The sequence below is a fragment of the Gobio gobio genome (genome assembly GCF_949357685.1).
Source record: "Gobio gobio genome assembly, chromosome: 20".
Lineage (NCBI taxonomy): Eukaryota > Metazoa > Chordata > Actinopteri > Cypriniformes > Gobionidae > Gobio > Gobio gobio.
The window spans coordinates 33,567,776-33,594,696 of NC_137113.1; the positions used below are offsets into that span (position 1 = coordinate 33,567,776).

Here is a 26,921-nt window from a genome sequence, read left to right on the forward strand (position 1 = left end):
GTTTACAGTGGCCAATTCTAGGCCAATGGCAAAAGGTAGTTTTTAAAAGAAATTCAAGGGTAGGTCTTGACCCCTAGGATTCAGTGGACGCAATAAGTCTTGTTCCCACTTTATATTAAGTGGCTTTCGCTACTATGTACTTACATCAAAAAATAAGTATATTGTACTTATTGTGTTCATATTGTATTGCAAAACACTTTTTCTGCTATCGAGGTGAGAAACGGGTAAGGTTAGGGACGCGTTTGATTCTATGGTTTCAGGGTGGGCTAAAAGGTAAGGGAAGGTCAAAAGTGTAATTGTAGATTACAGCTGTAATTACATGCAAGTATTTTAAAAAAATATAAGTACAATGTAAATACATGTATGTACACAAATAGTGCATTGTATCAAATTATTCCTTTAAATGTTAGTACATAGTAGTTAAAGTCACTTAATATAAATTAGGACCGATTTTTTTTTTTGTTGCCCCATTGGGGCTCAAGAGTTATGATCCAAAACGTAAATTGCCTTGTTATAACACCCATACACTCTTAGGGGATGATGATGATAATGACGAAGAAGAAGAAGAGAGTTCAAGCACCTTCAGTGCTTGGATCTCTGAAACAGATGCATGACACCCCTGATACCTGCATGGTTATTTGTTTTTGTATGGCTATTGATAACTAAAGTTGGTATAAGCTCAAACAATTAGCCTCACACTTATTTTTTTGTAGATGGAATCCAAGAAAAAGTTAAGCTCTCAGTTTCAACAATGACGATTGCGACAGCAGAGAACAAGGCAAGTGACAACAACATTTATTGCCATTGATTAAAGTAAAGTGACAAATTCAATGATACATTAGCGTTGGATGAAAATATACAATGTAATATAACAATCCATTTGTAGTTAACCGTGTACATTGCTATTAATGCATATAATACGTTTGAATCTCTTTATCTTTATTCAGACTCCACTAGGCCAGATGGGATATGTATAGATCTACAAACGACAAAATACTTTTCATGCTTTTTTATTACAATTTGTGGCGAGACATACAGTGCTACATTGACCAAAGACACGTCTTTGTATTACTTATAAATATTGAACTGCTATCTGGCTATATATTTGAGCAAGTAATAATTGCAACTACCTACGATAAAGTGTTTCTACAAGTTGTCTCTTCATTTTGATCCTTAATGTCAAGAATGCAGAGAGTGTTATCTCAAGAGTTTTGTTATTGGTTGTTCTGATACTTCAACAAACGTTCAGCGTCACTTCCCCTGTAGGAGACTGGCTGGCCAAACATTTGAGGATTGCAATAGGGTCTCTGAGAGTCTTGACTTCTTCTATCTGCAACTCAACCCATGGGAGAGAGATCTGGAAGGAGCAAATGAAAATGAAAAGTGCACCCAAAAACAACAATTCTGGCAAAAAAGTTTTCTTCTGCCATAGCTCAAAAACTCTCCTTCATGTTTATTTTCAATTAAAAACATTTAAACATGCCCCAACACAAATGGTCAAAATATGAGCTTGATTGCCCCATTCAATTTTATGGTTGCAAAGAAGCAGTCTGGACATTATGCAAAACAACTTTTGTTTAAAATGACACAGCTGAACTAACCCTTTCAATAACGTTTGTATTCCAGGTAGCTGCTAAAGCATCCATTTACAGCATAGATGTAGCATCTGTCTATATACATCCCTTATACTTCACATCAGGTCTTTACCTTAATGATGATGTGTTTATCAGAGATGTTATCTCCATCATACAGTTCTTCTCCGAAACACAGTGTGATCTCACTTTGAGGTTCTTTTCCTCCATTGCGGAAAGCATCCAACTCTGAGAAGAGGAAAGAAAATCTAAATGAATACTGTAATCATGTTAAAACTTGGGGAATCAGAAGGAAGAAACATAATTAGCTAATGGTGACATTATGTTTACACTATATAGCCACAGGAGAACTGACCCATAGTTTTGTTTAATTTATTCTATATCTAACAAAAACATTGTTTGTTCCTTGCCACAATTGCCTCTGGTTCACACTGTCAGTACAAATTGGATCATTTGTTTATCCAATTGCATTGTGTATCACAACCTTTTAGATCAGATTTTGTGTCCCTTTCATTCTCTGAAATATCTGCATTGCTTTTCTATGGCAACGGCGTTGTGTTGGTATGCCTAGACACCAAAAAACAACAACAGCAACATGGAGGCGTTTGGGACTTTCTTGCTGTAAGCTGTCCAGCTTATATTTATGTTTATATTCATAAAATGATAAAAATATAAAATGTAAGCTTTTACTTTCTTTCTTACAGCCACAGGTATGGATTTTAAGTAACAAAATTTAAAGTACCAAAAAAATGTGTTACACATTTTCCCCAGAGTATAAAAGTTTCTAAGTGAATTAAATGTTTAAATTACAAAATAAACAGATAAGACTTTACTGTAAGAATTTTTACTGTAGTAGTACACTAAAACCAAGTCAAGTCACATTTATTTACAGTGCATCAGGAAAGTATTCACAGCACATCACTTTTTCCACATTTTGTTGTTACAACCTTTCTCCAAAATGAATTCAATTCATTATTTTTCCTCAAAATTCTACAAACAATACCCCACAATGACAACATGAAAGACGTTTGTTTGAAATCTTTGCAAATTTATAAAAAATCAAAACAAAATCACATGTACATACTGTAAGTATTCACAGCCTTTGCACAATACTTTGTTGAAGCACCTTTGGCACCAATTACAGCCTCAAGTCTTTTTTGAGTATGATGCTACAAGCTTGGCACACCTATTTTTCGGCAGTTTCTCCCATTCTTCTTTGCAGACCTCTCAAGATCCATCAGGTTGGATGAGGAGCGTTGGTGCACAGCCGTTTTCAGATCTCTCAAGAGAAGTTCAATAGGGTTTAAGTCTGGGTCACTCAAGGACATTCACAGAGGTGTCCCATAGCCACTCCTTTGTTATCTTGGCTGTGTGCTTAGGGTCGTTGTCCGGTTGCAAGATGATCCTTCACCCACAGTCTGAGGTCCAGAACGCTCTAGAGAATTTAGCCCTGCCCACAACAATTGAGTTTGGGAAATTCGGTCTGGACTTGATCCGTTGTGGAGCAACTGTGCCCAAACAGGAGCTGTTCGGACCAATCAAATTGCCAGGGCGGGCTTTATACGATGATGGACTGATGATAAACAGTAACGTAAGCATTCACGTCACCAAAGAGCAATTGGGTTGAATTTGTTCTAATCCTAATCGGAGAACTTGTTCGTATATGCATTCACCTTTACTATTTCTTTCAAAAATGATGATCGTGTTGGTAAGTACTCTGTGTATCCTTAAATTCTTTCTACAACACCAGCAAAGATCGTTTACACTCATCTTCTTCTTCTACTTCTTCCATTGTGCGTGCAGTTGAGTTCTGTTGACAACTATGCGTCGCTCCGTTGATTGGTTGTAGGTCTATCCAATTGAGGTCTTTCCTGGTTCGGTTGAAACACGGCCATTAATCACAGCCCAATGGAGCAGTGTCAGACTCACATTCTGACTAGAACTGAGTATGACGACGTCAGGCTACTCTAGAGCAGGTTTTCATCAAGGATGTTGTGGCAGAGGGGGCGAGGTTTGCACGAAGAGAGAGAGTCGGGAGAGTGGCGGTGAGTAAGTAGGTCAACTGCAAATGATAAAAACGTGTGTCTGATTGCAGTGATTGGCGCAGAGAGATGGTATAAAGCCAGAGGAAACCAAGCACGAAGGGGAGAGAGACTGACTGGCCACTCGTACAGACTGTGAGAGCTGGAAAGCTGTAGAAAGATTGCTGTGAACAAGTTATATTGAACTGAGTTAATAAATAAAGCACGAGTCCCAGTTACGCCGACCCTTGTCTTCCCTGCTTGTTATACGAACTTTGTTACAGATGTCTCTGTACATTGCTGCATTCATCTTTCCCTCAATTCTGACTAGTCTCCCAGTTCCTGCCACTGAAAAACATCCCCACAGCATGATGCTGCCACCACCATGATTCCCTGTAGGGATGGTATTGGCCAGGTGATGAGCGGTGCCTGGTTTCCTCCAGACAAGATGCCAATTCAGGCCAAAGTGTTCTATCTTGGTTTCATCAGACCAGAGAATTTTGAATTGAGTCCTTCAGGTGCCTTTTGGCAAACTCCAAGCGGGCTGTCATGTGCCTTTTTCTGAGGAGTGGTTTCTATCTGGCCACTCTACCATACAGGCCTGATTAGTGGAGTGCAGCAGAGATGGTTGTTCTTCTGGAAGGTTCTCCTTTCTCCACAGAGAAACTCTGGAGCTCTGTCAGAGTGACCATTGGGTTCTTGGTCACCTCCCTGACTAAGGTCCTTCTCCCCCGATCGCGGCTTTAGGAAGAGTCCTGGTGGGACCTTCAATGCTGCAGACATTTTTCTGTACCCTTCCCCAGATATGTGCCTCGATACAATCCTGTCTCTGAGGTCTACAGACAATTCCTTGGACTTCATGGCTTCGTTTGTGCTCTGACTTGGACTGTGAACTGTGGGACCTTTATATGAACAGGTGTGTGCCTTTCCAAATCATGTCCAATCAACTGAATTTACCACAGGTGGACTCCAATCAAGTTGTAGAAACATCTCAAGGATGATCAGTAGAAACAGGATGCACCTGAGCTCAATTTTGAGTGTCATGGCAAAGGCTGTGAATACTTATGTATGTGAATTTTTTCGTTTTATATTTTTAACAAATTTGTTAATTTATTATAGGGTATTGTTTGTAGAATTTTGAGGAAAATAATGAATTTAATCAATTTTGGAATAAGGCTGTAACATAACAAAATGTGGAAAAAGTGAAGCGCTGTGAATACTCTATATACTGTAGCGTTTATCCAATACAGATTGTACAAAGCAGCTTTACAAGTGATGCAAAAAAGAGTTCATTTTGGATTTACAGCAGCTCTAAAAGAAAATAGTGTCATTGTTCAGTGTTGTTCAAGTTAGTAATTCACACACAGAGCGAGGCGCGTGTCAGATAGCATGCAAACTCTGAATTGCTGAATACTACAGTTAGACCTTACTTTATTTGTAACTTTGTAATAAATGTAAAACAAAGTTACCCCCACACCCCCAAATAATATATTTTTTCCTTGCTGATCCAAAAAAAAATCCGATCCGTAAATCAAAAACCATAATATGATCTGAACCGTGAGTTTTGTGATCCGTTGAACCGCTAGATGAAATGCTGTACAGAAGGGTAAGTTTAAAGTCCTGTTTGCTTAGTGTAATGCATTGACTTCAATAAAGTCAGTTTATTATACCTGCTTGCCTGTTTATTGTATATACAACTTGCATTCATTGTTTGTTCCTTATGCATGTGCACTTGTTTTCTTTACTTCAATGATAGTGACATTTAAAAAATGTTTGATGAACGTCCAACTAAAACATTCCAAAAATTTGTGCCATGAACTATGTATAAACAACGTTTCTGTGCTAACGTTTTAAGAACTTTTTTAAAGACCAGGGCCCGTATTCAAAAATCTTAATGCAAAGAGTAGCTCCTAGTGACAAAATTCTAAGAATTTAGAATTCCTCATAAAATGAAAGAAAAAATCCTAGTAAAGAAAAAAGTAATTCAGAAAGCATCTTAACCCTTAAAAGAGGTCTTAAGGTCCAAAAGTGTTAGGAGTATGAGCGAGGACTTTTAAGAGGCTTAATAGTTTTTTTAGCAGAGGAGAAAATGGACAAAACGCAAAGAGGGAGAAGACTGTGGGGTAGTCGTGGCCTAATGGTTAGACTTGTAACCGGAAGGTTGCGGGTTTGAGTCTCAGGTCTGGCAGGAATTGTCGGTGGGGGGAGTGAATAACCAGCGCTCTCCTCCACCCTCAATACCACGACTGAGGTGAGACCCTTGAGCAAGGCACCGAACCCCTAACTGCTCCCCGGGCGCCGCAGCAATATGGCTGCCCACTGCTCCGGGTGTGTGTTCACGGTGTGTGTGCACTTGGATGGGTTAAATGCAGAGCACAAATTCCAAGTTAGGGTCACCATACTTGGCCACACGTCACTTCACTTTCACTTAGAAATGTGTTGCACACAATGCATGAGTGAGTTAATAAGATACTACACATTAGATTGTGCAGTTATTAGAGATACGCTAACATCTCCGACACAGCACAGAAATTCCATAGCACCAGAAATGGAAGTAATCACTACATTAACATATTTGGGAACTGGAACAATACAAATATGCAGCAGTGATGATTTGGGTCTGTCACAACCTTTTATAAGCAAACTGATCACACAATTACAGCAATTTCAGCATTTCCTATCAAATACATTAAGTACAACATTAAAAGAACGGTAAATAAAAAAATAAGAATGTATACACACACACACACACACACGCATATATATTAGGGCTGTCAAAAGATTAATCGCGATTAATCGCATCCAAAATAAAAGTTTGTGTTTACATAATATATGTGTGTGTACTCCGTTAATTATTATTTATATATAAATACACACACAAGCATGTATATATACAAGAATTTTTTTGTATTTTATATATAAAACATTTATATTTATATATATTATAGATTATATAAATGTATATACAGTATATACATGCAAATATTTCTTAAATATTTACATGAATGTGTGTGTATTTATATATAAATAATAATTAACAGAGTACACACACATATATTATGTAAACACAAACTTTTATTTCGGATGCGATTAATCGCGATTAATCTTTTGACAGCCCTAATATATATATAACGGGATCAGCCCCACCTCTTCACTAAGATAAAAGTTTTAATATTTTCCTCGCTCAGAGTAGCTCTCAGATTGGTCCTGAATCACTCTCAAGCTAAGACTCCTAAGTATAAGTTTTTAAGGTAAATTAGGAGCTTTCTGAGAGGATTCTTAGAAGCTTTAACAATACGGGCCATGATAACTTTGACATTCTTTTAACGTTACTGGAAGAAAGTTTGTTCATAATGTTAAGAGAACCTTGCCAGAACGTTAGTCAAAATTCTGGGAAGGGTACCTGTTAGCTGTGAATCTGCTAAATGTGACTATAAAGCATGAAGATATTAAGATATTTGCTTTGGAATAATCTGTGAAGCATTCTGACTTATTTACACTGTTAAAGAGGCCAAAATAAATGTAAAAAACGAGTTGGACGCATGACGGAGTATTTCTGTGCCAAACACACTCTGTATCTCTATCCTTAAATTGTTTTTACAACACCGGCAAAGATCATTTACACTCATCTTCTTCTTCTACTTCTTCCAGCGTGCGTACAGTTGAGTTCTGTTGACAACTATGCATCGCTCCATTGCTCTGATTGGTTGTAGGTCTATCCAATTGAGGTCTTTCCTGGTTCGGTTGAAACACGCCCCATAATCACAGCCCAATGGAGCAGTATCAGACTCATATTCTGACTAGAATTGAGTATGACGACGTCAGGCTACTCTAGAGCAGGTTTTCATCAAGGATGTTGTGGCAGAGGGGGCGAGGTTTGCACGAAGAGAGAGAGTCGGGAGAGTGGCGGTGAGTAAGTAGGTCAAGTGCAAATTATAAAAACTTGTGTCTGATTGCAGTGATTGGCGCAGAGAGATGGTATAAAGCCAGAGGAAACCAAGCACGAGGGGGAGAGAGACTGACTGGGCACTCGTGCGGACTGTGAGATCTGGAAAGCTGGAGAAAGATTGCAGTGAACAAGTTATATTGAACTGAGTTATTGAGAGCGCTGTGAGTGTGACTTTATTTTGTTTGTACCACAAGAGTTCTAAATAAAGCATGAGTCCCACTTACGAAGTTGGACGTATAATGGAGTATTTCTGTGCCAAATACACTCTTTCAGGATTTGAATACGTTTCAGAAAGTTTTTTTTCCGAGTATGGCCCTGTATGACATCATAAAGGGCAGACTTCCTTGTATGGGCACTTCTCCCGGAGTGTGTGCACATTAACCAGAGAGGCGCGCCCATCAACGAGCTTCGTTCGGTTACAGTAGCTGTCTGCAACGCTTTTATTTTGTTTTTAGACCACAAAATCAACAATTTCACTAAATAAGTGTGTTTTTGGTGGTGAGGGAAAGATAACCTTGTTCGGCTTTCCAAATAACCTAGAGTTAAGGATGTAGTTTGTTTTTCCGGAGCAGCAACGGAGTTCTGCAAGTGTGTTTGTTTGTTCCTGGTCACAAGTCGAAACCACAGGTGGTTTTGTTGGCAATATAATGTAAACAACACAAATATATAGTGAATCAAAAGTTATCTAGGGATAATGCCTTGATGGATTGTGTGTGTGCGTGTCATAGATGTGTGTGCTTGTGACTCTTTAGCCCCACCCACTGCATGCCTTCACAAGCTCGGCTGTTTTCGGAAATAAGCAGTACAGTGTATCTGTCTTTTATAAATATGATAAAACCAAAGACTCTTCGGAGATATGAAGGATGCACTACTACTCTATAGGTACTCTAGCCTGACAAGCCAGACCCACATCAAGATGTTGGGTCTGGGAACACACCATTGATAGGGCTCAATCCGGTTGTCTTTCAAATTCCCTCTGCACGCAATAGGATAGCGCTACAACCAACTAGAGCAACGACGAAGGTGAAGAGGAGCTAGTTGATAGATTCAACTTTTGCTGTATCCAGTTGGCAAAACTCCGAACACACCTTCCTTTTTTTAAGAATTACTTCAGTGCCGTTCTTTGTTCTTTTCTCAAAGAAAAGTTTAACTACAAGTCCAGAGTCGCGGCCAAAGCTGATTCGAAAGACCGCTGTTCGCCAGCTTCTTTGTTTTCAAGTAGCATGCGGAACTGCCGCAACTCTGCCGTCATTATGTTAAGCCCGCTCACCGACTATACACAATGTGATTGGCCTGTACAGAGTTTGGTTTTTCCAGCTCGCAAGCCAACGGAGAGTTGCTAGACGACCTTGGCTGCAAATTATATTTGCTGTCGCTTGGGTGCGTCTAGATTTCTAGGCTATAGGTACTCAAGATAAACATGAGATTGGCAGAAACTGTGTATGTTATGTACCCTTTAATAGTATCATAAAGACGTTCCGAGAAAGTTTTAAGAAGGTTTTCTTTTAATGTTATGAGAATGTTCAAGTAAAAATAACATTGTAAAGATGTTCCATGAACGTTCTAATGTTTTCTCTCTACATTATGGGAATGCATCAAGTACAATTTGTACTCAGAATGCTTTATGATAACATTATGAAAACTTTTACCAAATACTTTCACCAAATACTAACATTACAATGTTTCAAGAATGTTATTATAAGAATGTTTTCTCAACACTATGAGAACCTTCATACAAGTACAAATATTGCCATAAGAACATTCCAAGAATGTTGTTCTAAGAACATTTGGTCTTTGCGAGAACATTGTTAGAACTATATTAACTATTAATAACGTTATAAGAACGTTCCATAAACATTATTTAAAAAAATGTTTTGTCCTAACATTTACATACATTGTTAGTGAAAGTTATGGGAACGTTCCCTGTTAGCTGGGTGAGAACCAGACTTCCAAAGAAAGTCCTCTGCACAGACCCTGTAGCCAGTTTCAACTTCTCCCACCAAATGCTGGCGTGATGTATCCCAATCTTTAAGCAGAAGGAGCTGGAAGAAAAATTCTGAATGAGCAATCCACAATCTGATGTGTAATGCTGACTATTTTCTCCATTTCGCAGTGGATTTTGGGTTCCCTGCCACTGTCACCTTTGGCTTGCTTAGTTGGGGACACTTAATATTCAGCAGCATTACTGATTTTATTGCGCTGACACTATAGGATGAGAACAGAGCTAGACAATGACATCACTGCTTTACACAGAACTTTACACAGTTCTTGAACTGAACTGAATCAACACTGAACTGACTTCAACTGAATATTGACACTAATGTCTTTTTTTAGAGCTGCTTTACAGCAGAATTGAATTGTGTTTGTATCATCGATCATTATTTATTTTTCGTTTTATAACGGTACAGCTTCTTTGAAACAATCTGTATTGTATAAAGCACTATATAAATAAAGGTGATGCAGTCTCCGCTGGTCTCAAAATTCAAAGAGGTGGGTATACAAGGCAAACTAGCAGTATTGTAATTTTGCACTTAACCTGGACTTCGAAACAACACAACCTCTTTTCTTCAACAACTTGCAGCATGTTTTCTACTAAAATGTCTGATGTGTTTACTTTTTACGTGGTGTGAGTGTAAGGCTGTAAGATGCCGGGACGTCTGGGCTAAGGAACGACTACTCCCGAGAAAACAAAAGATGTTTCAGAAAATTAACATTTGAACTCTCTCTTGTGCATTTAGCGTCCCCATCCGAGACGACATCACACTAAGTTGTTCACCCAGGAATTGCCTTAATTTACATTTCTTGCCCTTCACTGCCTCTACCCTCATCTCTCCCCTCCATATGTTGAAATTCACCCAAAATCTATTTGGGTTAATGTGAACAAGTATTATACATGTTTGGTATCATTTGAAACGTCTCAGTCCGACTGGTACAAAGGTCTCATTCCCACAGAAGTAAAGCAAAAGATAATGAAGGTTTTAAGAGTTTAGAGATATTTTGCTTATTGTGTGTGGGTGTGTCCTCTGCCAATTGGTCATTACCTCCTGTCCTCAATAAGGTGTAAACTACAGGTCTGGAGACTTGATTAATGCAAATTCTCATTGAACTCATGGATACATTTGAAAGAGGTTTCTGTCTTGGTCTGGTATTTAAGGAGATGTTGCAGAAGGGTTGGTGCGATTCTGTAACCAGATCAGCCCGTAATGCTATGCATTATATATCTTATTTCCTTGAGGTCAGGTATGCATTTCTTACTCTTTACTTCAGAGCATTAGGTCAGACTAAAACGGATTTCCGGAAACGAGATTTGAACAGGATTTCAAACCATATATGAATGTAGCTCGAAACGGATTTGTAAAAATTGTATTTCACATGATTTTTTGGGATTCCAATCAGATATGAACAAAGTTGGATTTGGACTGACAGTCTGAACAAGGCTTACAGGACTAAAGATTTAAGGAATAACTTTCTAGCAGAAAGGTGAGTGCTTTGACCAAAATCCTGTGGCACGAGATGGGTTGTCTTCTATCACAGTAATGGCACAATTCTGCAGACCTTGGTGTATCAATCACTATTCTCCTCTTTTTCTACCAATGTCCACACAATGCAAACACATTATATTACCAAAACAAGCTCAACAGCATTTCACCCACACAGCAGTTCTCTCCTCTGCCCCCTCTACCTCAAGCTGATGACTTTATTTGATTTAATTCTATATACAAAGACCACTACTAAGAAAAGAAAAGTAAATGCTATTATACTTACATAACTTATATATATAATTTATTAGACAGAACCGTTAAACAGAGACAGTAAACTAATGGCGACAGAGAATGTGAGCAAACAGAAAAAACGCTAATATTTTGGCCCTGGTGTTTTATCGGTGGACCACTATTTAGGACCTGTTATTACGCTGAATACGCTCTTAAAAATAAAGGTTCTTTATTGGCATCTCTGGTTCCATGAAGAACCTTAAACATCCGTGGTGGAACCTTTCCACAGGACAAAACCTTCTTTATAGTGCATAACGGTTCTTTAAATTATTAAAATGTTCTTAAAGAATTAGTTCAATTTAAAATGAAAATTACCCCATGATTTACTCACCCTCAAGCCATCCTAGGTGTATGACTTTCTTCTTTCTGATGAACACTATCAGAGTTATATTAATAAATATCCTGATGTGTCCAAGGCTTATAATGGCAGTGACAGGGTCTATTGAGTTTGAAGCTATCCATCCATCATAAACCTACTCCACACGGCTTTGGGGGGTTAATAAAGGCCTTCTGAAGTGAATCGATGGGGTTTTGTATGAAAAATATCCATATTTAAAACTATAAAGTAAAATATCTAGCTTCCAGCGGACCGACCTTCCATATTCAACTTACACTGAAAGTGTAACGCCTCTCGCAGTTCAAAACGCTGTAGCAATTATGGGTGCAGACATAGTTAATGAATCTTCCAATGATTCGATCAAATGAACATCCCCGTTCACAAAGCACAATTAAGCTCCAGGAAATCGACCATCGATCACGAGGGAGATGGGGGCTCGATTCTGCCCGGAACTACTAGTTGTGGACAACTGACTTCCTATGGACTCTAAACTCAATTATCGAGGAAGGACAGAGGACCCATTGTGGTCACAAGACAAAGAAACAACCAGACCTCTGTCTTTTGCAATGACCGGTAAAAGAACTCCATGTGACAGCTAAAACTCAGAGCAAGCTCACAGAAACTGTTAGCTTATGGAGTGCACCAAATAACTGATTATTGGACTTTCATTCAAATATCCTTCGACATAGCTTGTTAGTGTGTTTACAACTGATACACGTGACTATTATGCATGTACATTACTCCCAATTCATGCAATTATGTAACTATTGAATGAGTGGATGAAAAAGCATCATGTTTGGTACCGGTGCGTTCGTATGGGTATAATCCAACAGATGAGCTGAATGAAATCTTTATAGAATTGATCATGTCCTTATAGTAAGAAATTAGGTCTAAATTTACTCTTTGCTTAAGAGCAGGAAACTAAATTCTATAGTTAACCCAATTTTGTGAGAGGGGTGGAGACACAGTCACCCCTGAAGCCTAATTGGCCAGAACCCATCCAGGGGATGGGCAAATGTTTGAGTTTAATCTCAGAACACGAACGAAAAGTTCAGTTCTGTACAGTTCAGACCAGAAGCAGTGCAGAGTTTAGATCAAGTTCGGTTCCAGTTCGGTTCGAGCTGGTTCGCGGCCTGTTCGCAGTTCAGAGATGAGCTAAGTCCTGGCAGTTTGACCAGAGTGAGTTCTGAACGGAGAGCTCCCAGGAGACGATCTGACGATCGTGACAGACCAATACAGAGAAAATGGGTTAACAACGATTTCATTCAGGCCATCTGCTTTTCTCTCACTTTCCTTTCTTTTACTTAAAGTTTATTTTATTTCCGTTAAGTCTCGGGTTCTGTTAAGTTTCGCCGCAAAAGTCTCTCAACAACGAGTTTCTAACAGCGCGCTCCAACTTCAAACAACGCCCACAAGACTTTCATCCAGCCGCCAACACGCCACGTGGTTGGCTTCCCCAGACGTCGACCAGACCTTCAGCGAATCAAAGATCCGGGAAAACCCCTGTCCAGCCAGGAAAAGGGAACCCCCCCTTGTCAGACGACACGCGAAACACAAACGCAAGTAACGCCTTTTTGATTCCAAGCTGAACTGGTGCATTAGATCAAATGTAATAACCCTGCCTAAGAAACGATAGGAGGTTAAATTACTGATCAATGGTTTCTTCAGGTCATGTGTCATAAATGCATATATTGCTTAGGATTTCATAATTTCTCTCTCTTAGAACTTATTCTTTTCCTCACCTTCTTCCTTTCTGCAACGTGTGAATGTGCGAGTGCGTGTGTTTATGTTAGATATTAGTTTGATGTGTTAGAGTAATCAATAAAGTTCCGTTTGTATTCAAAGATAACTGTTCTTGTGTTATGTGCTTATCAATTTAATGTCTTGAACTGCCAATCTAAGTTACCTGGCTGTTAAATAGTGTTTCACTATTGTTCGGATATTAATATCCGCTGCAGAGTTGATATTTACGGCCCGTTCAAATGAACGCTAGAAGAGTCATTTGCTCGGCTGTAAAATAGACTCTCAAAATTCCCTATGAATTCATTAATTCATTCATTTTAGCTAAATATACATGTTTCCCTTTAACAGAGCCCCCTTTAAGTTCTTACATATCGGCGGACCAACAAGTTAAGGTGTAAACATTAATTCTGAATTATTTATAATATATAGTGTCATTCGAGTCTTTCATTTTAATTCAGTTCCCCGTTGAGTTATTATTTTATCTGACTCATAGTCGCTACAACGCCTACTCTACATTCGACATCATACGTTGCACCAGTTACTGTTTTTATGCAAGTTGAATACGAAATTTACTTTATAAAGTTTTAAATATGGATATTTTTTCTTACAAAAACCCATCAATTTGCTTCAGAAGGCCTTTATTAACCCCCAGAGCCCCGTGGAGACCATTTATGATGGATGGATGCACTTTTTTGAGTTTCAAACTCAATGGACCCCATGCACTGCCATTATAAAGCTTGGAAGTGTCAGGATATTTATTAATATAACTCTGATTGTGTTCATCAGAAAGAAGAAAGTCATATACACCTGGGATGGCTTGAGGGTGAGTAAATCATGGGTAATTTTCATTTTAAAGTGAACTAATCATTTAACACTAAGAAAAATGGTTCTTTTAAGAACAGTTAACTGAAAGGTTCTTTGGTAAACTCAAAAAGGTTCCCAATTCCAGTCCTTGGCCTTGTGGGCAAATTCCAATCGGAAGTGAGCATCCCTATGCCTACTTTGAAGTGCAGAGCCCTTGAAGTGGGGACTTTGGTGAGAGCAGGGCACTTGCGTGTCATAATAAAGCTGTTTGGAACACACTTGGTGAAGGGAGCAATGAAAGACCACGTAATTTCCTCATTAGCTTCACATGGAATTTTACCACTACAAAAAAATAAAAATAAATAATTGCTTTGTGTGTGTGTGTGTGTGTTCCAGATCGACTCTCATCTTTAAAAGTCAAGCATTAAACATTTCTTGCATGAAACTTTTTTAAACTATGAAATGCATGATGAAAATGTGTGTAGTATATCACAACAAATTATTCTTGTTTATATGTTCAACTCCAACTCTCCCACCATGTCTAGATGAAATGAATCGTGAGGATTCACCACCCAGGGTCACATGACCATAAATTAAATTACTTCCTTGAAGTGACCATGTTCCCTTCACTAAAGGACTTGTCATTTGAAGTGAAGGAATTCAGTTCTTCACTTTAGTTTGAAACACCCTTACAAATGACGTCTCCTTTCCTTCAAGAGTGCAAAAACACCGTTTGGAATTAGCCCAGAATGTCTCTCTTATCTGACACACCTGATTCAGATGATCAACTCGTCAGAAGAGAGCTCCATGAACTCAGGTGTGTCCCAACTGACAGGGTCCCGACACAGAGTTCACTGCTCCCTGAGCACTGGAAATCTGTTGAAGTTCACTTCACTTAACAAAATGTTTTGATTCGCAACACGTGATAGTTGACTTGTAAATGTTGCACCTCAAGCACTTTACGCCCACAAACAGTGGCATAAAAAAACACTTCGATGGAATCTCCCTTAAGATGGTGAAATACACTTTTAAATCCACTCCACAGTGCACACATGGTCGAAGAGAACCCACCCCTCAACTAATGCTGCGTTCCAGGCAGGTTTTTGAGCCCGTAAATTACAACTTCAAACCACGACTCACGACTTTGTAGCGTTCCAGGCAAAGTCACGCCAAACTGCCTGGGCACAAGGAATTGTGTGGTAGCTAGATGTAAACAAACCATGGCGGACCGTACGGGGTGTATGCTCATTTACAATCATTTCTATCGCCAAAGGTGCTTACTCCTTGCTTATTTGAGGGAAACGGAGGAGAAAAACGGCTGCCATTGTTGCTTCGCAGGCTATGTGACGTCAGAACTCGTAACTGGGAGTACATCACTCTAGTACGAGTTCACGGGTGGGAAGTCACGGGTTTGGCTGCCGTTCCAGTGCACTTTCACGGGTAGAAGGTTGGAAAAACACGGGTTACGGGTTGCCTGGAAGGCGGCAGTAGATTGTCAGATAAAAGAGACATACAAAAAGAGCAGGAAGGTGCGCTGCGAGGACTGGAATTGGGAGGCCCTGTTCTATGGCATAGCTGGGAAAACCACCTTTTGGAACCTTTATTTTTAAGAGTGTTTATCTGTGTTTTGAAATGATACCATTATCATCTTTACACTAAGATGATAACAGTATCGTTTCAAAACTATTTCAAAACCTGTTTCAAGGTTTGCGTTCTCAAGCCACCAAACACTGTTGCCGTGCGGATGAGCGGCCAGAAACGCATTGAGAGTTTTCTATTTTGGTTTTCTATGAATGCTGTTAAGTGAACGCTGCTAATGATTTTTTTACAACGGAAATGAATCAATCAAAAACTTACTTTAGCTGGACAATAACTTTTTTCTAGAGCTGATGTACATCCAAAACAATCTCTCTTCCATTCATTTCCTATTATCACTGTAAAGCTGCTTTGAAACAATATATATTGTTTGCACTATATAAATGAGCTGACTTGACTTGTGCCCTCAGTTCCGCACATCTAGAGTCCTTTATTAAGGATTTAACATTCAATCTTATAGCTAAAATTATATAGATTCAACACGTTTCTACCAGTAGTGCAATATTTATCATGTTGTTAGACTGATCTCCTACACATTGGATCAAAGAAAGTGTGTGGTATTTTGTAATTGACAACTATTTTATGAACGTTTAAGCCATAGAAGGACAGTATAGGGAACATAGAAATTTGAGTTGACCACTCAGGTGTTTTATTCTGGATTTTCCAGTGCAAAAGATATGCTTGTGAAACACTTACCCTGCCTGAATACATCCATGTTGAACAGCTGGGTGGGCTCACTTGCTCTCTCCATTTTACAGGGTCCTGTGGTGGTGTTGTGCGGCCCTCTCCAGAACACCCGTCCCTGACAGAAGCGTTTGGCATAGATTCCTCCTCCTGTCGAGGTCAGCACTACTCCCCGCTCCATGAAAGGCAGCAATTTGTTAAGATCGTTCAAGCGCGAAGCAAGGCTGGGGTTGGCGACAATGTCTGATGGGGGGTCTGGGAGAGGAATTCGATGGAAGCCAATGCCGCTCAGAGACGGTGGAGACGGAGGGATAGGTGACGGAGGCAGGTAAGCAATCCGAACATCATTACCCTTTACTTCTCGCCGCAGAACCTCCTGACCAATGTAGTGCACGGTTATGTGGAAAGTGTTCAGCACTGAAAGAACAAAAGTGTTTTGCCGATAGTTTGGTTAAACATGAAACAATTGAGAGATCAGATTTGTTCTGATCAATAAATGAATCAAATTTTGTTTTTAGTTACCTCGCTTTTCTTCTGAAATAGGCACTGTTTCAATTGTTAAGTTTAACTGGATATCTTCAGCACCTCAAGAAAGTGTTGAATAATAAGTCAGTCAACAACTCTGCATTAGTAACATCAACATTAACCACAAAAGAACAGTTGAAAATGCATAGAGTAAAATCAGATAATTACTGTCACTCTTTAAGAAGATTGTCTGCACCCCTGCTTGAAAAGTAATCTCACTTGCTGTATGTGGGACAATTTCCTGTGCACTCTGTAAAGATCAGAAGTGGAAACAGTGCTCAATTAATTATAGACTCAGGAACTTTCCCCAGGAAGTAGGGACTTTGGGGTGGTACTCGGTGTGTTTCGACCGCAGGAACCAGGGTCTAAATGTTCCGGGTAAATATTTCCCTCTCCGAAAGTCCCTGTTCGCGAGGTACTACTTTTTCAAAGTTCAGGAACTTTCGGGGGTGGGTGCTGAACGTGCTGATTGGTTGAGCTCACGTAGCATTTTATTTCCACCGCCTAGTCTTTTGCAAGGTGCGTTTTGCGTTCAATAAATATTTTTGTTTGCAACAATGGAGTTCAATAAAAAATACGACCGCTGGCTGGACCGACAACGAGGTTCCGGCTTTATTGAGCATAGGATATATATATAATATGATATATCAATGTCAGTAATAGCTGATAACATGTTGTCTTACTTTAAATCTAGCTCGACGAGCTTTCAGAATACGCTTTAGTATCAGTGCTCGTCTCTTTTCTGCTGTTTTGTTAATTACCTCTTTAGTAAACCAATACATAACCAACAAAAGCAGCACAGCTTGAATCTCCTCTATACTTGTAATTGTTGTAGACAGTGTTGCACAAAAATGATTACTGTCCGTCGCTGACTGGGAGGAGCAGTCGCACGCAGTCCTACGTCACCGGACTAATTTGCCTAATCTTCACGGTACTTTAGACCGCAGTGGAAACGCAGACAGTAGCAGGTCTGGGAGAAAAAAAGTTTCTGGTACAAATAGTTCCGGGTAATTTCTGTGGAAACGGGGCTTAAGGCAGGCTTTCGCTATTTAGCATGCATGTATCAAATTTCATCTTAAATATAGTTTGAACAGCATAGCTCCACAATGATGTGCTGGATGTTTTTACCATGTTGATGGGCTGGAGCACAACAACCTCCTCTTTGATCTTTTTGCATTCAATCTGCGGATCATGCTCGGATTCGCTGCGTCTCCTCCTGCTGCTCCTCACTGCTTTCTGTCCATTCTCTTTTTTTACTTTTACCACTCCTATGATGAGAGGAAAACAAACTAAATAATTACAAAAAGTAATTCCTTTACATACTCATTGCAGTTATTGTAGACAATTTGCTGTTCATGAAAGTTGTAGGAATGTGCAAAACTTCAAATGTCATTTTTTTTTATAATCAATCAGTAGAAGGGGTTTGTGTTTATTTGATGTTTAAGAAAGCTAAAAAAAAAACAGAACACAACAGAACAAACAACAGACTACATAACATATTACAACTTGTTTAAATTCACCATAACATTAAAAAAAACTAATCAACGTCACTAACTAGCTAGCTAGCTAGTCAGTTGCTGGATGACTAGTCAGTTAGTTAGCCATCTTGTGACATCCCTAGTATTGAATACTCGTGTTGGATTGACTGTATCAGGGTTGCCAACATTGGTTGCCAGGCAAATTATTCAAATACTTTAATCAGCATTTATTTAATCTAAATTAACCTTTAAATGAATCTCTCCACAATCTAGCTACCAGAGGGGTCTCAGGTAATTTGCCAGCCAGTCAGATTTCTTACTAGTCAATTCATTTAAAAAAGAAAAAAGAAAACACTCGCTTGTTGTTCGGTGATGTGTACATATGCGCATAAGAGTTACCGGTATGTAAGTTATGTGCTGAGGAAAGCCTTTCTCTGACGGCACCTGATGTGGTAACCTGCCCAAATTAAATGTCCATCTTTGACGTCCAAAACAACTAAAGTTATGCACTTTTCAAAATTACAGTTTTAAAGTGCGTCTATTATGGTTTTTCGAATATTCCCTTTCATGCAGTTTGAAAAACGGTGTGAATGTAATGTTGCGAATGTAAATGTTCTGCACAATAAAGTTATTGTCTCCCAAAAGAAAGAATTGACTGTGAACCGCCTATACGAGTCGTTTGTGTTTTGAATCCTACAGCGTGACAGTTCTCTGTCACTACAGAATACATTTGCATAATGCCCGCCTATGCTGAATGTTGTCCGCCCTCGAACAAATTGTCCACAAACATGTGATTTTACTGACGACTGCTTATCAAATCTCTGAGTTCAACGCAGGATTCGCAAAATGCTTATTCTTGAAAGATGGGTCAGTACCCAGTACAACCTAGTACCCTAGTTGTGTTTTATATTGTGTAATTTTCCGCCTAACCGCTAACTTGCGTTATTACTGTCTTACTGAAATACTTCTGCTAAGCAGCTGTGGGCCACTATTACCTAGACCTGTGTCTACTAATGCAGATTGTCTGTCGTTTTTACTACTTTGAGTAAAGATAAAGGCCAATACACATTGGTTTTTTGATTGACATACACTTGTTAATGCTAATGGTTAACAGGAATTACAGTTCCAACATCTCATAATGTACCTCAAAATGAGTAGTGTATTACTGAGTAACGTCTTGCTTAAATCATCCTAGCGATGGAGGTTCAGGTTGAATAACTAGTTCTTCCAATGTTTCATCATCGGACTCGTGCTTGGATTGATATGGTAAAAAAAGTCATTGTTACGGTCTTTACAGTGTGTACAATCGATGCATTCAGGAAGCCTCCGGACGGAGCTGAAGAACAGTTATGGTAATGGGCGCTTAGCTTCTGAAACATGTGCTGTACACAATAAATCAATCACAACAGACAGGGCTGTCTGGCCAATCAGAGCGAAGTAGGCTCGCAGAAAAGAGGGTTTTAGAGAGACTGATTCATCTGTCAAGTTGTTTAAGAATCATTCAAAAATGTGGTGAAGTGCAATGTATATTATGAGAAAATGAAACTGTTTTTTGACCTTTGATGCATGCAAACATGTTACAGGAGACCTCCAAAACAAAATGAGGAGTCTTTAAAATAGCATAATAGGGGCACTTTAAAATGTGTCTTTTATCATAGGCTATTAACACGTTTTCGACTTCTGTAAGTGACATTACTGACAGACATTTCCTGCCACAGCACACATATTTAAATATTTAAAAATTCTCATCCACCTAGTGGCCAGTGACATCCTAAATTCACCAACCAAACAGAACATATGATCTGCATCTGGCACTTGGCAGATGTTATTTTCACATCTTAATCTCAATTTTATTGGTAGAATCTTGCTGCTTTAGACCAGTACAACCAAGAATATCTGTTAGTCCAGGGGTGTCCATTCCTGTTCCTGAAGAGTCCATTTCCTGCAGAGTTTAGCTCCAACACACCTTTCTGGAAGTTTATAGTTGTCCTAAAGACCTTGATTTGCAGGTTCAGGCATAGATGGTCTTATTATTGATAGATATGAGTGTCTGTGGCTCTACCATTGGAAAAAGCGCAATGGCTAAATTGGATCACATGTGGAAGATAAGGCTGTCAATTCATTAAACGATAAGCTCACAAAAGGAGTTTATTCAGCATAGTGAAGCCTCTCCTCCAATGACATCCATTAAAAAAAACACCCTCGTAGCGCTTTTTTTGGCTAAGGTTGCAGGCTTGCCTTGAAGTGGCTTTGGTTCAGGTGTATTTAATTAGGGCTAGAAATAAACTCTACTGGATAGTGGGCCCAGAACTGGACACCCTTGTTTTAGACTAATCAAGCCCCATTATGGTGGGAAAATGCTAGGGATTTGTGTGCAAATTTAGGAATTTATTTTGTGATTAAATGTATTTAGGTGGCGTGAGAGTAAGAGAAAGAGACTGACAGTGTGAAATACGTGAGAGTTGGCAACCCTGCTAATATTACAAAGAAATGTTTCCACATCCATTGGTTACCTTGTTCTTCTAGTGGTACAAGTCGGTAGACTTTGTAGGGTTCTGAGATGTCCAGCTGTGATCTTTCAGTGACCTCACTAAACTCTGGACTTTTGTTGAGGGCACACCGAAGGCGAGTTTTCCAGGATGCAGGGTCAGCACTTCCATTCTCCAAAAGCTTCCCTTTAAACTCTGCCCAAGCCTTTCATCGGAAAAGTTCAAATTAAAATTTCAAAAACAAAATTTGAAGGGCTTGAATGCTTAAAATAAGTGAATAACTGCTCAAACTATCATTCAAATGAATTATAATCACTAATGTGAAAATGAATTAATCATGAACATATAATCATTTAGAAATCCTCGGTTATGAATATATAAATTGTGCAAGTCTAGAAGTCATTGTCTCACATTTGGGAAGTTGTTTTTAAGAACTACTAGAGAAGATATACAACAAAAGACAGAGGTGGAAACAAAAAAATGGATATACTAGCAGAACAAAAGATATTGACAGTGAAAAGATCCAGTGCTTGCGCCAGCCAAATTCCACAATGAATTGTTGTATTATGAGAAATGTATAGTGTAATATTTGCACCTTGAAAATAGCTGCATCTTCCTCACTTCGGAAATCTTGTTTCCCTGCATGTTTCCATGGGATACGAAACATGGTTTTCTCAGTGTTGTCCCACACTAGGCCATGATACTTCCCACTGTTTACCTACATCCCAAAGCACACACAAGACAAGAGAGAAACAATTATAATTACTATTATTTCTGAGACCCTTATACTGAGACCCTAAGGTAATATTAGGTAGCTAGATACTCTGCCTGCAAATAACAATAAATAAATAATAATCTATGAAATATATGGTAAAAAAATTTGCAACTGTGGTTGCCAGAACTTAACTGTAAAAAAAATATGGTAGCAACATTCTGCCCTACAAAGGCCAAAGACCTTAACTTGCTAGAGTGTGGAACTGAGAACTGTTTAAGTAATGAAAATGATCTACTAAAAAAATATTTTTGTGATTTTTAAGTTTTCCCCTATTTTGAAGTTACTGTACTCTGCCTTTAGACTGGGTAAACAGCGATTTGATTTAGCCCGGCAACTCAATCTGGAAACCTGTACATTAATTTCTACTGCTTCTGTTACACTTTTGCGGGAACCAATCACAGACTGGCTTATCCACCTGGCGCGCTATTGGCGGGTTTAACACTATGACGGATAGAGAAGCGATGGGTCGTTGCCCGTTGAACACGCCTCTTGTGGTCTGATTGGTTGAAGGACTTTCCAATTGCATACAGAGTCGTTTCATTTATGCTTGTTTATCACGCCTCTTGTGCAGTAGAAAATATATAGCAGACTCACCAGACCAGTGTTCAATATTAAATTGAGCTTGGTCTGGTGATAGCCAGATAACTCTGCCTTTGTATTGTCTGCAAAAAGTGAGAAGTCAGACCAAGGCAAAAGGCAGTAACTTCCACATTATCAATATTTGGTTGCTGTTTACCATTTACAAAATCATTATAGTAACACCTGTATAAAATATTGTGACCATGGCATTTCAAAAGCCATCTCAACCATCCTTAAACGCTATTAGTAAAAAAACCTCTCAACTATTTGTTTTCAGGTATCGTGTGTGTGTGTGTCAGAAGTGCTTCAGAGACAGATGTATGACACAGGCTACACTGTAATATAAACGCTGCAAACTTTAATGGACAGTAAAACAATGTCCGAATACCGTAACTACAGGCTGACACAGTAACTTCTAAACAACGGCTAAACAATAGCAGAGTATCCAAACTCAATTTGAGCTTTCTAAAACAAAGGCAAAGAACAGGAACTGGTGTCACGGTGTTCTGCCTTGGTTTCTCTTGGGCTTTTGGAAGTTACTGTTAAGACAACCCATTATTTTCTCGATAAAACAACGGAATTGACTCAAGATACTTATCCACATGATAAAGGAGGTCTTGAATGTCCCAAAAATATCAATAACTAATTTTTGACCAAAACAGGTAGCATTCTATATTTTTACAGATTGGAGATAAATTTACAGTAAAAAAAGAAAAAGAAAAAAAAAGTACATTTCATTAAACAAAATTACTTTATTACTAATTCATTACCAAAATTACTCAAATCTATATGTTTTACCTTTATAATATAATGACATACACCTTAAAGTTTTTAACGTTGTTTATATGTCTATGCGTTGGTTTTAATATGCTTTAAGCCAAACCATGTGCAAATTCATAAGTCCACACCATTGCTGAGTATTTTTTCCTTAAAACTGCAGTTTACCAAAGCCCGTCTCAAAAACGGCATTTGAAATCGCTGGTGTTTCTTACATTACAAACTACATTGTAACCAATCATGTCAACATGTGGGCGGGCCTTATATCATTAATTATGCTGTGAAGCAGGGGAGACTCAAGAGAAGACAGGTTATCCCGGTATATATATTCATATTTTATTTATTATATTTTATATATAGCCATATAGCAGGTGAATTATGTATATCCAGCATAGCGCCAGTTCTGGCAACGTTAGTCAAGCTCCGCATCAGCTGACTGTCAGATGATCACGTCTACCGATAGAAATACGATGTCTATCACAGCATACATATATAAACTACTTCAGTACTAGCAGCAGGTATCGCGTTTCCCCAGAGCTCATTTACCCTACTCCTCTCGTCGAGTCAGGATTTAGTATTCTGATTCCCCTTGAATCGGACTAAATTCCCCAATTATTTTGTACATTAAATATTGACATTAATGATATCTGCTGCAATACATTATGTTGGTTCTGTTCCGTTTACCTTAAGGGGGGTTATTGCCGCTCTCCCTGCTCTTATCCATGCTAGGCTGTATGGATGCGCAGGGAGTTCTTGCCCAGAACAGAACCATACCGCCTATCCAAACTGTATGCTAATAGTCAATCAATCATCTTTGACGATAGTGGTCCTGACAGAAATGTATATTATGAGGTTGTGATGAACTATATCTTTCTCCACTGACGTTCTAAGTTCTTCAAAGCGTTTCTAAGGATGTTGATTTTTAAAAAGGGAACTGTCCAACTCTGAGATGGCGAACGGGAACATGGTTTGTGTAACATTAGCAACACATAATTAGCTGTTTGATAACGTAGTCAACAAAGGCTAATCATTTTAATTACCATTATATATCCAATGTTGTAGAGAGTGATACATAAGACGCATTATTATTCTGATACATTGACTTGTATACAACACTCTATAATTCACTCTTCCACTTCTTCTTCTGAATCAGTTTCTGGTTCAAACATGAATTAAATCAGTATTTTCACTTGCTATTGTGCAGCGTTTACTACAGTAAAGTTGACCAAGTGGATCTCTGAGCTGGTGTGAGTGAATGGAGGCGGGGATAATTTGCATATTCACGTATTTTCACAATCTGTGTATATTAAATGAAGCAAGGGTGTAGAGTTACATTCAAGCTATTTAAAAAAAATTGCAGTTTAAATATGACATTTTGGTGATCAATAATGAGTTTTAAGGGATACATTTTTTGACTACAAGGAGACTACAAGTGGTAACAAGACAGCTACATGATGAATCACATGTATCTTTTCCACAAGTTGAGATAAAAACTAAAGAGAATTGCATGTGTCATAAACACTAATACAAAACACCACCATGCAACACAGATGACACTACAATAATACATTTTAATTTAACAACATCAGAAAAAAGAAGACGCATTATTCCAATGAAAAACTATCAAATCTAATCTTTTGTTAAAAAGATTGTATTAACTCAGATCTTTTGACACACTCAACATATTGCACGCACACACACACCTGTTCCACTATCCAGGAGCGCAGACGGCGTGTGGAGCGAATCCTTCCAGATGCCATCTGAAAAACACATTGATTTGACAGATGCTTATCTAAACACTCATGCCATGTTTTTTTTTATTTATTTATTTATTTTTATTGTAAAAACCAAATGTATGGTACAAGTTTACAATTTAAGCCCTCTGTGTGTATTTTAATGTAATGTTTAAGTTTGCATCTGACTCTCTTAATATTCTTGTTGAGCTTCTGTCATGACTGTTTAAAGGGTTAGTTCACCCAAAAATGAAAATCATGTAATTTATTACTCACCCTCATGCCGTTCCACACCCGTAAGACCTCTATTCACCTTCTGAACACAAATTAAGATATTTTTGTTGAAATCCGAAGGCTCAGTGAGGCCTCCATAGGGGGCAAAGCAATTTACACTCTCAAGAACCATTAAAGTACTAAAAACAAATTTAAATCAGTCCATGTGAGTACAGTGGTTCAATATTAATATTATAAAGCAACGATAATATTTTTGGTGCGCCAAAAAATAAATAAATAACGACTTATATAGTGATAACCGATTTCAAAACACTGCTTCATGAAGCTTCGGAGTGTATCGAATCAGCGAGTCGAATCATGATTCGGATCGTGTCAAACCGACAAACTGCTGAAATCACGTGACTTTGGTGCTCCGAACCACTGAATCGACTCCTTAATCGGCACGCTCCAAAGCTTCATGAAGCAGTGTTTTGAAATCGTTTATCACTATATAAGTCGTAATTTTGTTTTTTTAGCGCACCAAAAATATTAGCGTCACTTTATAATATTAAACCACTGTACTCACATAGACTGATTTAAATATGTTTTTAGTAACGTTACATTAATGGATCTTGGTAAATTGCTTCGGATTTCAACAAAAATATCTTAATTTGTGTTCCGAAGATGAACGGAGGTCTTACGGGTGTGGAACAGCATGAGGGTGAGTAATAAATTACATTATTTTCATTTTTGGGTGAACTAACCCTTTAAAGGTTCTTTATAACAAATCAATATTTTTTGTCAGTGCAGCAGTTTGAGAGACTTCTCGTATTTTTAGGTCATGTCAGATATTTTTTCATAGAGTGCCCATTTTGTCTCTACAATGAAGAGAATGTACGAGTAAAGTTTCTGAATTAATGAATGTGTTTTGAGCACTATGAAATGAGAGAACTTGTTTCTGAACTTGTTCTTCTGCGCTTTTGGGGCTTAGGAACGACAGGGATCAATGGAGCCGTTCCTATAAGCACGCTTGACAAAAAATAGTTATGAATTGTACGCACTGGTTATTAAATCTTATTTTGACTACGTTACACGATTCCTAAATATTTTCACAGAGCTCTAGTGTACACGCGCTGCCCACTCCGCGTACAGGGAGCGACGGTACTAATTTGCAATCATGAATTACCCTACTATTATTAATATAGGCCTAACGTTACCATAACTCTATGACACATTCACAGTACTTTTGTAAAAGTATAATCCAATTACCTGCTTAAATAAAAATCTAATAGAGATACAACAAGGTATTTTATCATTTCAACAATTTCTTCTAAAACTATCCACAGCAAAATCAATGTAGCCTATTATTTCGTTATATAAACAAGTTAGCGGACAAAACGGCATTTTTGTTTAAACATTGTGAAGATTATTATGTAGTTTGTTTGTAGTTTCGATTACCTTTAGTTTCAGTCCTGTATACTGTCAGCAGTTCTGGAGAACACAGTCTGCCCAGCCCATCGCACTTACAATTCCTGAAAGCAAAGCAGTGGAGCGACCTGAGCTGTTTGCTAACGTTATCACTTTAACAGGGGGCGCTCAGCGGCTCACATCACACTTTCTTTGGAAAATCCGGAAATGTTTTAATTAACAAATTATTCGCGAAATATGTACCTCTGTTTGCCGAAAGCCAAGGCATCATATAAAAACATTGCTAACGTTTACTGTTAAATAATAATAATAATAATAAAAATCCTCTTCCTCGTTGTGATTGGGCCAACAACGTACCACCACGTGACGTAATGTGTGGGGCGCTCCTTTATTATTATTTATTATTATTATTATTATTTTGCTAT

The 26,921-nt window shown here is 38.5% G+C and overlaps 1 protein-coding gene across 2 annotated transcripts; it reads right to left on the reverse strand.

Moving 5' to 3' along the window:
• Positions 1 to 772: 772 nt before the first annotated feature.
• On the reverse strand, positions 773 to 26,921 carry irf9 (interferon regulatory factor 9). 2 transcript variants are annotated; one of them, XM_079801705.1, is made up of 11 exons: positions 26,527 to 26,608; positions 25,132 to 25,171; positions 24,826 to 24,882; positions 21,587 to 21,709; positions 21,016 to 21,196; positions 18,153 to 18,292; positions 17,193 to 17,274; positions 17,022 to 17,084; positions 16,512 to 16,916; positions 1,708 to 1,820; positions 773 to 1,357 (listed from the first exon to the last, which is right to left on the reverse strand). In XM_079801705.1, exons 2-11 carry the CDS (start codon positions 25,135 to 25,137, stop codon positions 1,235 to 1,237), a joined length of 1,293 nt encoding a protein of 430 aa, XP_079657831.1. In that variant the 5' UTR covers positions 25,138 to 25,171; positions 26,527 to 26,608; the 3' UTR covers positions 773 to 1,234. The 2 variants fall into 2 exon arrangements, with proteins under 2 accessions (XP_079657831.1, XP_079657832.1); XM_079801706.1 differs by lacking the exon at positions 25,132 to 25,171 and having other exon boundaries at positions 26,527 to 26,921.